At 57.3% G+C, this 18,100-nt stretch overlaps 1 protein-coding gene across 2 annotated transcripts; it reads right to left on the bottom strand.

Moving 5' to 3' along the window:
- Positions 1–4,122: 4,122 nt before the first annotated feature.
- CAPN11 (calpain 11) lies at positions 4,123–17,114 on the bottom strand. Of its 2 annotated transcripts, none has more exons than XM_017806684.1 (22): positions 17,017–17,114; positions 13,743–14,025; positions 13,086–13,155; positions 11,629–11,747; positions 11,354–11,487; positions 11,017–11,185; positions 10,529–10,612; positions 10,357–10,442; positions 10,083–10,157; positions 9,516–9,676; positions 9,267–9,436; positions 9,049–9,060; positions 8,579–8,790; positions 8,420–8,459; positions 8,085–8,150; positions 7,679–7,736; positions 7,516–7,580; positions 6,574–6,642; positions 6,365–6,443; positions 5,793–5,909; positions 5,659–5,717; positions 4,123–5,407 (listed from the first exon to the last, which is right to left on the bottom strand). In XM_017806684.1, exons 2-22 carry the CDS (start codon positions 13,986–13,988, stop codon positions 5,381–5,383), a joined length of 2,118 nt encoding a protein of 705 aa, XP_017662173.1. In that variant the 5' UTR covers positions 13,989–14,025; positions 17,017–17,114; the 3' UTR covers positions 4,123–5,380. The 2 variants fall into 2 exon arrangements, with proteins under 2 accessions (XP_017662173.1, XP_017662174.1); XM_017806685.1 differs by lacking the exon at positions 17,017–17,114 and adding an exon at positions 15,956–16,053.
- Between the last annotated feature and the right edge of the window lie 986 nt (positions 17,115–18,100).

Genomic DNA, 18,100 nt, shown 5'->3' with positions numbered 1-18,100 from the left:
TGCATGTGAGTGTAATGTTGCAGAGGTGCACAACGGGTGGGACGGCAAATCCCTTGGGAACAAAGGGACTCCGGTGTGTGGCCTCTGCAGAACCCTGTTTCTTCCCAGGGAGGGAGCGCATGAGGCTCTCACCCTGCTTTGAGAGCCAGATGCTTGCAACATTCCAGCACTGGGCAAAAGGTGGGGCAGGGTTTAATTGCTCTTGGGACTTGTAAAAGGCAGATTTTTGTCTCTTGCCAAAAATGCAGAGACCTTACTGAGTCTGGAAGGTCAGGGTCTTTAGCCTCCATTCACAGTTGGGCAAAAGTACAGCCGAAGGAGTTGAAGGGACATAAACCTGCTCCTCTGTCAAGTCAGGAACATAGCTGGGAAAAGAACACAACCTTAAAAGAAAATGAAATCACACCAGTATCTACTTCGAAACACAACATTTAGGGCAGCAGATTCCTGTGCCTATGCATTTCCTGGGCCAAGGCACTTAGAGCCTTGCTGTAACTTCTCTGATCCCCAGAGGACTTTCTGGTCCTGCAGTCACTGCTCTGTCTCTCAACACTTTTTCTTGTCTATCCTTTATCCCTCTCCATGGGGAGGGCTCAAAATTATTCACCAGGTGGTTGGCTTCTGTTTTGCTGGGTACCTGTCAAGGCTGCTTCCTTGGAGGCATCCATTTTCTTTATCAACCAATGGCACAACCAAGTATCCCCTATTAATTGCTGGGAAAGGCTGAGATCCACTTCCTGAGTCCAAACAGGGACTGTATACTCCTCCATAGCACTTACTTCTCTCAGATGATCAGCTAGCAGCTGGACATCAGCAAACAGGGAGCAGGAGATTTCCCTGGGCAGCACAAGGACAGTGTGGGTTTCTGGGAAGCCTGTGGATGGAGCAGCACTGGCAATGAGAGAGCAGGGCTGGAAGCACCCACATAGGGGTCTGTGCTCAGAGTGGTGGCAGGACTGTGTAGAGCTGTCCTCTCTTCTCCCTGCCATCCCAAAGCCCCAGAGATTCGACTTATTCAAAGCTTCCTTCTAAGCTGCTGAGCAGGGGTGAGTTCACAGCCCACACATCCTCTGGACAGATCTCAGACAGCCAATGTCTCTGTCTCCTCTGGGAGAGGATGACCCACTGGGAGACCACCTCGTAGGAGGCACAGCTGGAGGGTCATGGGTGTGGGACATGCCAGCCTTTGGGCTGGACACAGCTGTGCTTCCTCCTGGTACAACTCCTCTTGGTTAGTGCTGCCTGTTGGTGGAGGGAGTGTCTTTTGAGCAGTCCTATGCCCCATCAGACAACAGGCAAAGCTGGCACAGGCTTTGGGAGTGGGCTGGGTCCCTGGCTGTTGTCCCATGAGCAACCTGCCAGCACTCAGCCTGCTCCCAGAACAGCATCTCTGCTTCATGGGACGGCAAGACCCTAGTGCCGTCTCAGAGGCAGGCACAGGGGACAGAGCAGCCATTGGCACTTGCTCGTGCTCAAAGATGCTGTTGCATGATTAAGGTTCCAAAGGATTTAGCAGAGAGCGGGAATGCTGAGAAGAAGGGCATAGCCCTCTGGTACCTCTTCACAAGGTTTACGAGATTCGCTGCAAATCTTGCTCTGGGCATAGCACTGGGAGCTTACAGAAATAGTAGGGAAGTGAGAGGAGAGGTGGCCAGTCTTTTCTCTGAGGAGACCTTACCCTTCTGGCAGCGACCCCAGAGGGTGCTGGTGGTGGGGACACTGGTGGCACCCAAGCACCCAACCCCCGCGCAGGAGGAACGCAGGCCATTCCTGCCAAGGAGGGACGTGAGCACTATAAATAGTTTGTTTAACGCACTGCGGCCAGGCCCTGGAAAGCCCCAGCCCATGCACGTTCCCTGCTGTTGGCGCTGAGACAGCAGCTGTTGGAAAAGACCAAATCCAGCAGCTGCTGCCTGGTACTCCTGGCCCCTGCCCCATGCCCGAGTCCTCCCAATCCCCCTGTAGGGTGACTGAGCCCATAGCATCCTTTGGCACAGGTGCCGAGGCTTGCTAAGATGATTCCAGCTCTGTACTGGTGTTGGTGCTGCTTCCTGGGCTGGTGGTGGCTGCAGGATGCTGCTGGTGTCAGAGGGACAAGGAGGATAGGGAGAGGGCTTTCCTCCCTGACAGCCCTTGCAGTAGTGGACACGCCACTGAGCCTGGTGGGAGCTGTGGGGCCATGCCGGTGTCAGCTGCTGCCCACCCGCGTGTCCTCAGCTGTGGCTCTACCCAGCCCTGGCTTGGGATGCTGGGCTGGGATGCTGGGCTGGGCCCCCCACACCCTGTCTCCACTTGCACAAAGGCCCCTTGTGCAATGACATTCCTGCAGCCGTGGGCCCAGCGCAGAGTGAAGCATAGCCAAGGGGGAGACGGGGCCAGAGCCCAGCTGCCAGGGCAGCTGGTGGGGCCAGGTGGGGATGGGCTGCGGTCCTGGCCCCCATTCCATGCCTGGGGGATGGACATGAGCAGCTGGTGGGAGAAGGGGAAACCCCAGGATGAGCAGGCAGCTCTGGGCTGTGGGAGGCAGGGGAATGGGGTGCAGAAAAGACTGCGATGTTGGGGAGCCGAAGCAGCAGTGCTGTGCACCCATGGGTGCTGCTGGCCCACCTTATGCACTCCCACCCAAAGCAGATCTATGGGATACGTGTGGGAAAGGCAGGAGCGGACTGAGCTGGCTCTCACTGGCTAGTGCCCGTCACAGGACAAACCCAAAGCTAAGAGCAGTTTTGGTCACATTTGGCCTCCTTGCTCCTCACCTCACACCACCATTTAAGGACTCTGCTGGGCATCCTCCTTGTCCCATTTGCAAGGAGGAGGATGAGCCAGACCACTTCTTGCAGCATTAGCTGGCAGCTGGGGAAGCCCCCCCTGCCTGCCACCCCCCTGCGATCCTGGGCCCGCCAGACGCCAGGCTGCAAGGGAAGGGATCTGCCAGCTGGCACCCAGAGGGAGGGAGGGGACTTCTGGTAAGGCTATGCCAGGCGCACCTGTCATCCCAAAGCCAGGATGTCACCATGCCCTACAATGGGGCCTGTGTGTGTGTGATAAGGCCCTGCAGCTGGGACAGCAGTGACAGCTCTGCATGCCTGCTCCTGTGCTCCATCCCCACCTGAGCCCTTGTTTCACAGGGGCTTTGGGGCTGCATGGAGGAGCAGGAAGGCTGGGCTGGTAAGCCCTATGGTACTCCCACCCCACAAGGGGCAGCTCAGCTCACAGGTAGTCAAGAGACAAGTGCAAGTAGCCCACCTCTATCCAGCCCTATGGGGCCTCTGGAGGAGAGGACAGCCCTGGAGGGCAGGTGAGGGGTCACTTCTTCCTGCTGTCACACCTTTGCCATCTGTGCTCTGAGCCAGGTTGGTTTGTCCCAGGGCTGGGTGCTGCTATGCAGCGGGGAGACTGGTCCCAGAGAGCTGGGCTGGTCCAAAGGGCACCTATGTAAGGGATATTGATGTTGGGATGGATAAGGTATGCAAGGTCACTCTTCTTCCAAGTGCTGAGCACCCCTGGGGCCATCTGGGCTTCAATGCCCTTCTGGGGTGTGAGCAAGGGGCAGGACACACTGACAAGTCCTGCTCTGAGCCATGCTATGAAAAGTCTCACCCCAGAGCACTCCACTGTCATTTTTGTGGAAGGCTTTTGCTTCCAACTATAACTGGCATGGCCTCAAAGGAAGCAGGGGAAAACATCCACCTCCCACAGACTCGACCCAGGGTTACATTACCTCTTTCAGTCCTTTTCCAGGGTCCAGAGTTCCTGGCTGTCCTCCATTCCCAGATCCATGGTTAACTCCATCCTATCCAAGTGGATCCTCTTTCCCCTCAGCCTCCCCAAGACACTTTCCTTTAAGAGCTGTGCTCCCTTCCATCCCTCTTACGTGGTGCTGCTCCATGTGTCAGTGTTAAGACACCCGTGCAAAGGAAGAGGTGACTTTTCTAAAGTCCTAGGAGATATGGATCCCCTCCATCCCCACAGCAAGACCCACACCTGGCAGTGCTCCTCCACCTGTACCCCAGGCTGGGCAAGCAGCATGACCTGGGCTTGGCTCTGCATCTCATCCCCCCTAGCCCAGACCATGGTGAGCAAAGGGAGGATGTGATCCCCAAGTCACTGCCTGGACCACACATCTAACAGATCTGTTTATTTCTGGAGTACACAGCGAGCGGGGTGAGGAAGCAGAGCTGCCGGGCAGGCAGCAGTGGTTATTGCTGCAGGCGCATCCTCCAGTGACAACAGGGGTCTGGGGAAGCTATAACTGCCTGCCTGCCTCTACAGGGCAAAGGATGGGCCCTCGCCCACCGCCAAGCTGGAACCACCCCATTGCCCCAGAAGGTGAGGGGAGTGAGGAGCACAGAGAAGTGCAAATATGTTGGCACTGGAGTCCACCTACACTGGGCAAAGGAGCGCAAGGGAAGAGGAGAGTGTAACAATGTGGGAGGATGATGGATTGGGAGAAAAAACCCAGCTGTGTGCAGAAGAAGATTCCCCCCCCGCCCCGCAAACCACCATCCCTCCTCTCTGGAGGAAGGCATTTCTTCTTGGGTGCTGTGCCCCCCAGCCCTGCTGTGGGCCATGACCAAGGGCAGCAGATGTCCCAGGAGCTCTCAGGGATGGGAGGGGAGGCCAGGCTGCTGTAACCATGTAGAAAAGAGGAGCTTCTGCTGCGGCACTACAAGGTGGCATGTGTTCATATGGTGGGGGAGCCCCAAAACATTCAGTGCTTGAGTTGTAGGATTTGATCCAATGGTGGGCATGGGCAGGGGCATGGAGATGGGAGGGATGTGTTGAAGGCCACGCAGAAAGAGCCTGTGGGCTCCACGCTTTGGTCGCGCTTAGTGGTGATAAGTACAGTGCAAGGGCTTCAAGAAATAGAGCATGGCCAGTCCTCCTACCAGAAGGCCATAACGGCTCCCCCAGGAACCTGCTGCCTGAGCAAGGCAGTATCTGCTGATGCTCCCAGGTGTGGGTGCAGGGATAGACAAGAGAGGATGGGACAGCACTAGAGCAAGCAATATGAGTGTCCTCCCCCTCATCTCCGTGCAATTCCTGCCTCTCCCTGCTCCGCAGCTGGCCCCCAGCCTGCTACTGTGCAAAGATTCACAGGTACCACGTGATGCTTGCACTCCTCCTGTTCTGGGGTGGGAGAGAGGAGGGGGGAGTGGAAAGAAGCCCAGCCCAGAAGAGGAGAAGGGAATCCCCTGCCTGCCTTGACCTCTGGTCCACTGGAGAAGGTGGTGTGAGGCTTCCTGGGAGGCAGGGCTGGTGGCTCAGCATGGAATGGAGCAAAGGGAAGAGTATCCTGTGTCCACGGATCCAAGGGGAGGCACTTGGAGGGGGCCTGGCCCGTTGGGGTGTCCCAGCTGCAGCAGGTCTGTCATGGCTCCTAGCCACACATTGTCAGCAGCAGCCACTGCAAAGGAGAGGGAGAAGGGATAAGCAGGGGCTGGTACGTTTTTGGCATGCCCTCAAGTGCCAGCTTTAAAAGCTCTCCAAGAAACATAGGGCCTGCAGCAATCCCCTTTTCTTATCTTGATCTTTTATGGGTTCTTGCCCTACCCAGGGGGCTGGAGGGTTTTCTACCACCCACCCCAGGTGCCCCATTCACCCTAATGCCTTGTCCCCTTGTTTCCCACCCCACCTTCCACTGGGCTGAGCTCTCACCTCAGCGAGGTTCATGACAGCGGTCCCAGTGCCGTCAGGGTCCATACTGCGGAAGAACCCTGCAGGGACACAAGAGCAAGGTGAGCAACACATCCCTCTGTTCCTGCCCTCCCTGCCCCAGGGCCATCACTCACTGAACATGGCCTCCAGCTTCACAAGGCAGCAGACAAAGTTGTCAAAGTCCACACCCATGTTATCATCTGCATAGCGGGCCACCACCACCTGATGCAGCTTGTTGTTCAGCTTAAAACCTGCAAGGCAGAGAGAAGTCAGGACCCCCGCAGGAGAGGAGGGTGTAATTGTTAAAGTCCACGCACCCACACAAAGGGTCTACCAACCCACCCAAGGAAAGGCACCGTGTCCAGCCTCAACAGGAAGAGGGGATGCTCCCCCTGCAGCCATATGACTGGTTAGCTCACTGATCCACCCCAGGCCTCTGCTTCGCCAGGATGGGATTCTGCAGGTCAGAGGAGGACAGAGGCTGGGACCACCTTGCATGCGTCCCTAACTCTGAGTCTCCAGCACTTGGCACAGCTGGGATGGAGAGAGCCTGGTGCATACATGGGCCACATCTCACTACAGCAGGTTGGTTCCAAGCATGCAGTATAGGCTGGTTACACTCTTCTCCAGTTACTTAGGACAGGACTCTGACAGCAGGAGCCCCTTACCCAGCCCTTATCTCAGCCCCATCTGTCCCCAGACCTACCCGCAGACTCCAGAGCCATGCGCATCTCATAGGAGCTCATGGTGCCAGACTTATCCAGGTCGTGCTGGCGGAAGATTGTCTGCAAAAGCATCACAGAGGACATGAAGGACAGGCTCTCCTGTGGCCTCCAGCCTGGCTGTCCCCTCACCCTGCTGCCCCAGGAGGGGAGCTACCCCTGTGCAGTGCACCATGCCCCCTCTCCTTCTCACCAGCCAGCTCCGGATCTTGTTCCACAGGATCTGGAATTCCACCAGCCCGAGGCGGGCACTGCCATCTTTCTGGGGAGCAGAGGGTCAAGGAGAAAGCAGCCAGCAAAGGGAGTGGTGCAAAGACAAAGCCATCAGATTCCAGCCACTTGAGGCAAGAAAAGCCTGGCCACACTTGGCCTGCCCAGTTTTCCCTCCAGCTTCCCCTCTCTGTCCTGCAGCACTGGCACGATCAGAGCCTGCAACCCAACAGGGAAAGGGCAATGCTTGCACTACCTGTCATACCACTCCCTGGGAGCAACTGTGCTGCTGCTATAGGAAGCAAATCACTATGCTGTCCTAGAAGCAAAACTGGGTTGGCCTGCAGCAAAAAGGGCTGTTGTAGGGCCAGGCGGGAGAAGGGCTTGGAGGTGCTCCTCTGTCCTTGCCTGACCCCTCAGCTGCATGTCCTTGTGCAAGCATGACACAGGCCATGGCTCCTGTCACTTTACATCTCTCATCTTCAACAGCTGGACAGGATGGTTTAGGCGAAAGAAGCCCAAGAGTCCTCATTCCCTTCCAGGAGCGCCTCAAAGGCTGGGTGGCATGGTAACATGTCAGGCTGGGGAGCCCGTGTGAAGGGAAGCACAGGGAGCTTCCTCCTAGCAGGGAAAGTAGAAGGCATGAGTGGGACTGGGCTGGGCTTCTGGTGGTGGCAGAGCCAGGACCCAAGCAAGCAGGGGCACTCATGGCCCTTTTTTTTTCCCAAAAAAACCTGCTGCTAAAGCCAAGGGGTGGTGTGGTGGCCCTGAAGCCATAAGGACCCTTTCCTGTCTTCCCCCCGTTGAACAGCCTCAGCATGGCTGGAGAGCCAAGCCTCAGCTCCCACAGAGAAGACTTGCTGCTGGCAAGCAGCAGGCTGAGCACCAGAGAAGTTGGCCCCTGCCCACAGCACCAAGAGAATACATCCATCAGGTTGACCATGTTGCGGCAGGAGTCCACACTGAACCCATCTGTCTTCAGATCTTTGTCTGAGGAGGAAGGAGGAGGTTGAGCACATGAACCAAAACCCCACCTGCTGTGCAGGCCCGGGACACAGGGAGCAGGGGGTGGGAAGGGCAATGCTTACGTCTAGCAATGACTCTGTTCAGAATAGTCCGGAGCTCAAAGACGCTGATTTCCATGTCCTGTAACAGGAGCAGAATTAGCATCACCCCTTGCTTGCTCTCCACCCCACTTGTGGCCATTCCCCCCCTCCTGTCTAAACATCTCTGCCTTAATCACAAAACATGAAGGTGCAATTACATTTCTTGCATGCCCAGAAGAGTTTGGGTCACAGCTGGATGCCTCTTCCCCAAATCTGCCCCTGTCACACCACCCCTGAGGGCAGCTGGGCTGAGCTGTGGCAGAAATGGACCTGTCTGCAGGATGGGACTGAGTGACCGTGGACTGGGCTGGAACTCCCATGGCTAGGGATCCCATCTCATCCCCTCCCCAGGCCAGGGCCTCCAAGAGCTTGGCACAGCCATACCCACCTCCCCTGCCAGCTGCTGGAACATGTTCTTGAAGCCATCTTCTATGTCATCCTCAGTTATTTCCTCCTGGGGTGACACAGGCCAGAAGGAAGAGGTTAGTGGTCAAACCCAGGCTCTGCCCTGCCTCCCAAGCTCAGTAAACCTCAACTGGAAAAAGGAAGCTCTTCCTTGTTCTTCTCATCTTTGTTAATCCTCACATCCCTATTGCCCTGACCCTGCCAGCCCCTCTCTAGCCACAATGATATCCCAAACTCAGACAGCCACCTCCTGCCTGCAGCTCCCCCTCCCAAGCCCCAGAGCCTCAGCACCAGCTGAACCAAAGTGGCAGCTCCCACCTCATCTGCCAGGTCTGCTGAGATCTCCTCATCCAGCTCCCTGGGGCAGAAAGGAGAAAAACAAAGCGATGAGCAGGGTCCCCAGCCAGCAGGCTGCCTGCAGTGGGGAAACATCCCCCCCCTCAGACACAGGGTGTCCCCTTCCAGGCAGGGACTCACGCTGTGTCAGACTGCTTCTCGGTGAAGACCCGCAGGACGAAGTCGGCCTCCTTGTGTGGCTCGAAGGTGGAGGGCACGACGATGTACTCGCCGGGGGGCAGACGGATCTGGTTGCTCACCTCCCGCAGGTTGATGAAGGTCTCAGAGCGTGCCCGTGACTGGTTTCGCAGGAAGAAGTCCTTCTTCAAGTGCACGTTCTGAGTGCCCTGGGCCTGGGGGAAGGAATGCGCTTGTGGATCACAGCCCCACAATGGGGAGCACCCATGGGGAGTGGTGGGACCAATGCCAGCCCCCGTCAGGCAGGACATCCCTGTCCTGCCCATCCCAGTAGGAGCCATCCCTCCCTCCCACATGGAGGTGCCCAGCACCCACTAGCACCCTAGCCACTGCCCATGACAGTGGGTGCATCCACCCATTCTTGTCCACTCTTGGGGTCCCCTCCAAGAGGGCTCCAGCAGCTCAGGACATACCTCCTCAGGAACCTGCAGAGGAGAGAAAAGGAGGAAAAAAATCAGAGTCCCAGTATCTGCCCCATCCCTTACAGCCACAGGGAGCACAGGATAGGGAATATTAACTGACAGACTGGTCAAGGCAGGTGGAAAAGGTTTCCTTGAGGACTGGGGCTGAGGCAGGACTGGCAGGGCTGAGCCTGTCCCAGGGAAGTGGCATCGGGACTGGCAGGGGTTACCTCATAGACAGCAAAGCCGATGGTGTGCATGTCGCCTCCCACCCGCCGCTCCCGCCGCCGGTGCTTCTGCATCAGAGCCACCAGGAAGCTGCAGGCCACCTCATCATCCCCAGGGTCGTCATCTTCTTCCAGCAACTTGATCTTGAACTGGGGGTTGATCCAGAACGTGGCTGACAGGAAGAGGATGTGTGGATGAGACACTTGGCTTCATCACACTGCCAAGAGCAGAGACGTGGAGGCCAGAGGTACCTGGGTGATTCCTGCAGCCCCCAGCAGTGCTTCCCCGGCGCCACGTGCCCTCAAACACCTGTGTGTGCCATCTGCTGAGCTCGTCCTTGGTGAGGGCATCGGGGGTCAGGTTGCAGATCTCCAGCCTGGAGAACTCCCTCATGAAGTCCCGGAAAGACATCCTGCAGGAGGTGGGTAGGGGATGAGGCCAGGGCACTGCTGTGGGGAGGGAGGACAGCACAAGCAGCCCTGGGCCCAGCCAAGATTTTGGGAGAATTAAGTGACAGTAAGATCTTTAAGAAGTGATAGCTTCTTTAAAGCCTTCTGCTGGGTTTGGGAAAGAAGGGATGTTTACCCTTCCTAGGTGTTTATTTTGCATTTAGTTGGGCTGAATTTCCTTGAAAGGAGGAAAATTATTAACTAGATCAGATGAGAAAACACTGGCAAGCTCTCCAGTGCTGGAAAGCCAGCTCATAAAGGCAGGTCATGCGCTTCAGGTGAAGCATGACTGCAGGATCTCTTCCCAGCTCCTCTGCTCCTTCCCAGGCTGGCTGCTGAAATAGAGAAGCACTTTGCCCCGGCACTCACCAGAATTCTCCATCCTCCATCTTCAGCTGCAGCTCTTCCCTTTCATCAGGGTCAATGTTGTTCCATTCAGAGGAGCTGGAATAGCAGGAGAGAGACAATTAGATGAGGACTCCTCAAGGTGAATTGAGCACTTTGGAGCTGACCCTTAACTTCCAGTGCGAAGGGTACTGCATGCTGCCAGCTTCCCCTCAGCAGTGCCATGTGCTCAGTTGCTCTGTGCACAGGGCTTGCTGGCCTGCCAATGGAAGACTGGCACCCCTTCTGTCCTGCTTACCCATCACTCCAGGCTCCAGTCCACTCCACCTGACCCCAGGGATTCCTGATGCGGATGAGTTGTTCCTGCTGACCCCGGTAGTTCACCTGCCAGACACCAGACACAGGAGGTTGAGCCCATTCCACTGTCCAGGCTATGTTATCACTATTAAAGTCTAATCTAGCTAACTCACGTCTCTGAAGGCTGTGACAGAATAGGCATGGCCCTTCACCAGCTTCTTGAAGGTCACTGCTTCCATATCAAAGGCACTTGTGATCTGAGGAGAATGTGCAAGCTTAAGTCAACACGATTAAATAATGTAGTCCTATCCCTACCCCTTCCCTCCACTGTGTGGAGAATTCCCCTTGCAAAGAGAAGTAGCAGGTAGCAGCTCCCTGTGCTCAAGGACTTCTGGCTGAGGACAATTTAAAGAAGTTTCCCTGCCAGAGGATCCTGAAGATCCATCAGGGAACCACCCAAGGAGCCCGTTCACAGCAACCGGGCTGCAGCACCACATGCTGTGCCCCAGGGCTGCCACACTGGCTCTGGAAAGGGTGCTCTGCTAAGATGGGGAAGAAGTAACCTCCCAGCGAGGGGACTGCTGATACAACCTTGGGCTGTGAGGCCTCACTTTGGCCGCTGCAGTGGCAGAACCCCAGCTCATCCCAGTGCACCACTTACGTCGATGGAGCAGCCCAGCAGGGACCCCCTCTCCAGCGCCTTGCGGATGATGTGGCCCATGTTGCGCGGCGGTCGCTTCAGGTCGTACATCTCTGCCACGCCGCCCGTGAAGTCCTCAAAGCCTTCGGTGGTGCTGCCCCCCGAGAGTGACTCGTAGCAGCCGTTCAGCCTGAGCGGTGACAGGGGCACGTGAGGAGACAAGGAGGTAGCACACTGCTGCTCCCCAGGCACCCAGCACAAGAAGGGCCAGCAACAGAAGAGACTCCCTTCCCTCTGCCCCGCACAGTGAGGTGCCCTGTCCCCCACCTGCCCACATGCCCACCACAGGGGTACCCACTTGGCATAGGCCTTCTCCAGCAGAGCACTCCAGAACTCGGTGCACTCCGCTGAGTGGACAAACAGGAGCTCCCCATCCTTGGTGGGCAGCTGGTCATCCACCACCACATCCACCCACTCACCAAATTGCCAGATCTGGAGGATGAGGAGAGAGTGGGGTGAGCTCAGAGCATCACATGGTTTGCTCATCCCTATCCCAGAGGGATGCCCTCAACCCACCACCCTCTCTTCCACCCCAGCCCACCAGCTGTGGAGGGCCAGGAGCCCCCAGCCCACCTGGAAGTGGAAGATGCCAGCATAGTCCTCCTGGAAGCTCTGTCCATGGGGCACCACGCGGTGCAGAAGCTCCTCATTGAGCGTGAGGGAGCCAATGGCAGCCAGCAGCCAGCAGTCACCTGGGGAAGGAGAGGAAGCCAGTGTGAGCACCCATCACCTCTCTATCTGGCAGAGTAGGCAATGGATGTTTAGGAGCCCATGTTGTGCTCTCCTTGCAAATGTTTGGAGTTCCCCAGATCAAAAAGTACGTGGGAAAACCAGAGAGGGTCCAGCAAACAGAGCACAGAGAGACAGGCTTGCTCATCCTGCTCTCAGAGAGTACTAGCTCAAGGCAACATGGAACAATCTTCCCTGACCTGGAGCCTGTGTCCAGAACACCACATAGTCAGCCCCAACAGCCCCTTCCTGCAGCCATATATCTAGACCCTCCTGAAACTCATTCATATGACTGCCCTCCATATCTCAGACAGCAAATTCTGCAGTGGAATTACACATTGCATTTAAAAAGCCATTTTATCAAGCAAGAGTGTTAATGCTGCTGTCTCAGCTTCTCAATTGCAAGCAACGCCACCGCCCTTTTCCTTCCAAGTGCTCTTAACCACAAGTGCTGCTCCAGGCCAGCACTACGCTTTAAATTCTTTCCCTTGATTCCTATTTCTCTTTTGCCTTTGAAGCCTTTCACACCTTAGCCTTGAGCCTGGATAACCTGTAACTGGGCTGTGGTTTGACAAAATGGAGTTTCAGATTTTTTAATGACCAGTTGAACACTACCACAGTGCTCTGGGCTGTTATGTGCTCCAGTTACCACCTCAAATTTGTCCTAATTACTGTATACATTAAAAGGTCAGCCCTGAAACCAGCATGCTATGTGTGCTTAGGTATATGATACTGCCAATCAGGTGATCCCAATCAGGACAACACTCTCGGTGGTACCAAGATCTGTTTCCAATGACCACTCTGCCAGCCTACATAGCCCATTAACATTTCTCTCCTTGTCTCAGTGCCTTTGCCTTGAGAGACACCCCTGGAGTCCACCCCTGGAGTGTGGACAAATCATCACTTGTACTCAATGGCTCTCAATTCCCTTCTGCCAGACTGCATTGCTTTGCAACCACTTTGTCACAACCAGCACATCCTCACCTCAATTTGTTACTGCCATCCAGCTGACATCCCTCATCATTTACCAAAGCAGGGACCTCTTTGGAGCAGCTCCTGGCATTGTTGTCAGCACGTGTCAGTCATGGATCCACCCATCATCTTGCCTGACCTCAGCATGGTCAAGCTGTGCAGACATCAACCCATTTTTGTGGAGCCTTAACCTGGAGCCACCAGGAGGCACAGGATGTCCCACACCTTCCATTTTCCAGTGCACTAATGGAAAGCTGGGCCAGCCATTCAACCCTCCCCAGTCACTACTCTCCCAGACCAAGGTCCAGGGACAGAGCTCAAACACTCACCCAGAGCTCCCTGGCAGATGTCCGTCCGCGTTGCACCACCAACGATGAACTGAGGGTCATCCACTAATTCCTGCAGAAGAACAGGATCAGATGCTGGTGCTGGAGTTTGGCAGGGTCTGGGCTTCAGCAGGGCTGGCACCCACTGCAGCTCTGACTCAGGAGAAATGGTATATGGTCCCTGCCATGGCACCCCATATGCCCTCTACTAGGGAAGGCTGCTTGACTGTAATTCCAAGGCCATCATGGTAAGGCAAGGCAAGATCTTCTGCTGTAGCCATGGGAAGACAAGGCTGGATAAACAAATGACGTTCCCCTTGCACTCGTGGCACCAGGGGATACATGCTCTCAAAAGCCCCAGTCACTGAGGGTGACACATCCATGCCATGACACCTAGAAGCAACAACAGAGCCCACCTATTTTGGAGCCCACAGTCTGCTGTGCAGAGGAAGCTGGGCCTGCTAGGCACAATGCTGTTCTGAGCAGACACCCACAGGGCATTGCTCCGGGAGCTTGGGAAGGGAAGCTATGCAGCACTCCAGGCACTTTGAGCACTAAGGGGAGCCAGCTAGGGCCAGGCTGCAGATCAGCACACCATGTCAGTGCAGACATGCAGGGCAGAGATGCCAGCCCAGCCTGAGAAGCAAGCCCAGAACTTACCGATGGACGCTTCCACTCCACCCCCCGTGTCTTGCTGGAATGAGGCCCCAGCTCCTTGAATCCAAGGGCAGTGGGGCCAGCTGGGAACTGGGGATCCCTGAAGAGGGTGCCGCTCTCAATGCATTGCTGCTTGAGGGCCTCATAGTCCTGGTTGAGGTACTTGATGGCGTTGTTGTGCTGGCCAAGCCCCTCGGCTCTCAGGCGGTCTCTCTGTAGACGGGCAGCCATCCCTCCAAAGGGCATCATGGCCAGGCACCAGCAGTGCTGCCTTCAGGTCCACTCCCTGCAACAGAACAGGCATGGCCAGGCTGAGGCAGAGCCTGGTACCTTGCACTCCCCTAGGGACATCAGCCATCTCACAGAGCCAGGCTTGAAGGCTGGATCCCCAGTTCCCCATCAGCCTCACAGCAGGGACCTTCTCCATCACCAGTGCCCTGGGTCAGTGAGCCCAGCGGCACACAGAGCACCCCAGGGTAGGCACACGCACCAGGGAAACCTCCCCCGACCCCATTCCCTAAAGCAGCCCCGTTTTGAGCCCTGTCCTCCAGCCCGGCCATCACAGTCCTGCTGTCTTTAGGGGACGCCAAGGAAGCAGAGCGGTGTTGAGGGCTGGCTGGGAGGAAGTAGCCCACCAGCAGCTAGGTCACGGATCTCCCGTCCTGTCCCGTCCCTGCTGCTGAGCCCAAAAAGCTGAGCCCGGAGGAATTTCAGGCTCTTCCCGCCCCCGTCAGCCTTTCCTCCCGGCGCAGCTTTCCGGGTCCTTCCCTAGTCCCGGCTCCTCCTCACCCGGGAGGGCGTAAACAGCCGCCCGCAGCTTCTCCCAGCCCCGGGCGCCTCTCCCTCTCCTTCGAAACCCGCCCCAGCTGCCTGAGCACTGAGTCAATAGGGCCGGCTAGGGAGGAGCCCAGCGGGGCGCAGATAGCTCTATCTATGGGGCCGGAGGAGAACAGGGAAGGAAGAGGCGGGACGACCCTTCCCGGCACACACACACGCAGGCAGGATGATTCAAGGCTCGTCGAGGGCCAGTGGAGCAGCCTGCTGGGAGACACCGGGAAGGGATGTGGGATGCAGCGGGGCACCCCGGCAGTAGGAGACTGGGGCAGGGCATACACCGCAGAGCCCCCACACCGCACCGGTCCCTGCCCTGGCCTTCCTCCCCGGGGGTTTAACCGGTAGCTCACGGCCAGGCGCTTCAAACCAGCAATGACACAGCTGCCAGGCATGTCTGGCCCTGCAGCCCTGCCCCACGGCTGTGGCGGCAAGTCCCAACTCCCCTCCCAGCGCCCAGCTGCCATCAGCCCCGTCCAGGCACCATGACAGCAGCCGGCGTTCCACCCACTGCACCGCCCAGGATGGAAGGGGCCTCCAGGGGCCGTCTGGTCCAAGTCCCCAGGCAAGCAGTGGGGGCAGCAGGGCCATGGGGAAGGTGCCACCACCACCAGCCCACCTGCATCTGCAGCTCAATATGCCACACTCCCCAGCCATCTCAGCTCCTGCTTGGCAGGGCTGGTGCCGAATACTTCAGAGGTTTCTCCCTGTGAGGGAGTGGAGCAGTCCTTGGGTAAATAACCCTGGAGCCAGCAACCCACTCAGAGCAGCCAGCTCAGATGCCAGCACTGGCCAGCAGCCTCCCTAGCACCCAGTCCCAGGGGAGTGGGGCACAGCCTTGCTCTGAAGAGGTGGTTTTCCTTGTCTTGAAGTGCTATGATAGCTAAGGGAAGGCAGGGAACAGTGAAAAGCTCTTGGCACATGCATAGGGCATAAATCTGGCTGCTAACTCATGGGGCTGCCCTAGCCAGAAGCTTTTCAGAAGAAAAATCTAGTCTTCCCCATCATTCCGCCTGCCCTGGGATGCTCTAAACCCACTATCGTTCTCCAAGGCAGCGCCAGCCCTTCTCTCCTCTACAGTGGCCCCAAATCAATGGAGCTCCTCCCTCCAGCTCCTGCTCCGCAGCCAAACACCCTGGCAGTCTCTCCAGCAGCAAGGCACTCATTGCCTGCAGAGCTGGTGGAATAGCTTCTCCAGTCCCGGTGCTGTCCAAAGCCCAGGGATGGCTGCAGGAGGAGGAAACCCAAGTGCAGGCACCCGAACTGCCTCCAGTTCCCACCTCGCCACCTCCCCGGCACTCACAACACAGCCTGCTGAGGGCCAGGGAACTTCCCCTGCCCGCAGCCCCTGACAGACTCCCTGTACCCTCTTCCACCCTACCTACCAGGACGGGCCATGGCTGCGGACATAGGGAGCTGTGTGCCGACACGGGTGCTGTACGAGTTATTCTTAGATCTGTGGCTCAAAATACTCGGAAGGCTGTGCTCAGCGGCAGACGGAGGTCACGCAAGCGCAGAGCAAGGAAAAGCATTTCAGAACCCAGAATGGGAGAGGAACCACATGGGTCCTTAAACGACAGGATTGGTTGCTGACACCTCCCCAGGATGATGCTGATGGACACTGCAGGGTCCTCCATGGAGGAGGAAGGGGTGTGATGAGACAAGCCAAGCCCCCAGGGCAGTTTTCCACAGCAGGTGACATCCAACTACAATAGGATGCTTTCCAGTATTGGAGGTACTTCTGATCCCTCCCAGCTGGGAGCAGAAAGATACGCTGGTACCTGCAGGGTCTCAATACCTCATGCACCTTAGCGCATAATGCAAAACCCCTGCGCAAAATCACTGCTGAAGTCCAGCCAAAAATCTCTGCAGACCTCTGTTTTGTCAGCTGCTCTTGCAGATAAAAGAAAGCAGGAAGTTCCCTTCCTCGAAGCCAGCCCTGACACACAGTATCCTGCCGCATACTCAGCTTGGGGCAAGAAGCCACTGCCGCCCATAGGGTCCCACACGGCTCAAGCAGCTCTCAGGCCCTTGCCAGCCCTCCGGAAGACAAAGATCCTAATTTCCAACAAGCTTCCCTTTATGTTCCTGCACCCCTTCAAAGAGATGCGGCGTTGGCTTTGGGATCGGCAGCGCATCCTGGGTGGCCGCGGTACCCAGTTTACTCGCCGCCCTGACTGGGAAGCCACTGGGTCTCTGCGGATGCGTCATCTAATGTAAAAATCCCCACGGACAGAAAGGGGATGGGATAGGCAAGCCTGGAGAAGCTTAGAGAACAGAGGAAGCAGCCGGGGGAGGGGGGGAGAGGCCAGTCGTCGGGCAGGCAGGGTTCCACCGCCGCGGGGGCGTTCGGAGGAGCCCCACCTGCCCGGCCGTGGGGAGGGCCCCGGGTACTTAACCCCGGGCCGGGGTCGGATAAGGGTGAGGATGGGGGGGATGGACTTACGGAAGCTGCCGCCGCCACCGCCCTGCCCGCTTCGGCCCGGCCCGGCCCGGCCCAGCCCAGCCTGGCTCGGTACGGCCCCGCAGAAGGTGGAGTTTCGGTGGGCAGGATGTGCGAGCAAAGCCGGGAGGGCGGTGGGAGGGGAAATTAAAGGAGCAGTGACAGCTCACAGACACTAGAAGGGGATTTATCGGGGCTGCTGGTGCGGTTCTGTCTGTTGTCACCCTCTCCCATCTCCCGGGAATGGAAGGGTACCGCCGGGATGGGCCCGCTTCTTCCACCATTCAGAGTAAAGTGTTCGGTGCACACGGAAACCGCGCCTGGAAGGAGAAAAGGAAGGAACTTTCCCGTAGGAATGGGTTTAGGGGTGACTGCCCCACACTGCTGGCAACTCAGCTTAGTTGGGTGAGCTCTGTACTGCACCTTGTCCCAGGGCTTATTGACCTTCTGGTGCCATGGCTGACTATGGTGGTCCCAATGGGTTTCACACACTGTGGGGTCCCTTCTTCTTCCCTTATGTCTGGGAAGGCTGTGCCTGCACCACCTCACTCTTACAAGCCCAGGGACTCATGGCTGGCAACCCTGACACCAGCTGCCCTGGCTTCCCCACCAGCCATGGCAGTCATGGCTGGTACCCATCCCACCAGCTGCTCTCTGTTGCCGGGTGCCAGCAGGGAGGTCCCCCTGCCCTGTGGCTTCCCGCAGAGGGGTTGCCCCTGCATGCCCTCTGTGACTCATGGTGCAGCAATGCTGGGTGGTGCTGTTACCAGTGGGCATGGCCACAGCAGGGCTTGGCACAGCACTCTGCAGCCCTGTGTGGTGCAACATGGCTTTCTCTGGCATGGCATGGCACAGCTCAGCCTGGTGTGGCTCAGCACAGCATGTCTAGCATGGCCTGGCCTGGCATGACTAGCTCAGCTCAGCCTCGTTCCAAGGAAAGAAGCTCTGCACTGCCATCCTTCTGCTGCCAGGGCTGGACAGGATGATCCCAGCAACCATGGGACTCCTTCTCCTCCCCTGGTGCCTGCTTGCAGGTGGGGAGGCTGTGCCCGTACAGCCTCACTGCAGCAGCTGGCATTGAGCCTGT

This window comes from Lepidothrix coronata, unplaced genomic scaffold (assembly GCF_001604755.1).
Source record: "Lepidothrix coronata isolate B3197 unplaced genomic scaffold, Lepidothrix_coronata-1.0 Scaffold16, whole genome shotgun sequence".
Classification (NCBI taxonomy): Eukaryota; Metazoa; Chordata; class Aves; order Passeriformes; family Pipridae; genus Lepidothrix; species Lepidothrix coronata.
The sequence above is the reverse complement of the archived record's forward strand: the minus strand, read 5'-3'. Positions and strand labels throughout refer to the sequence as shown.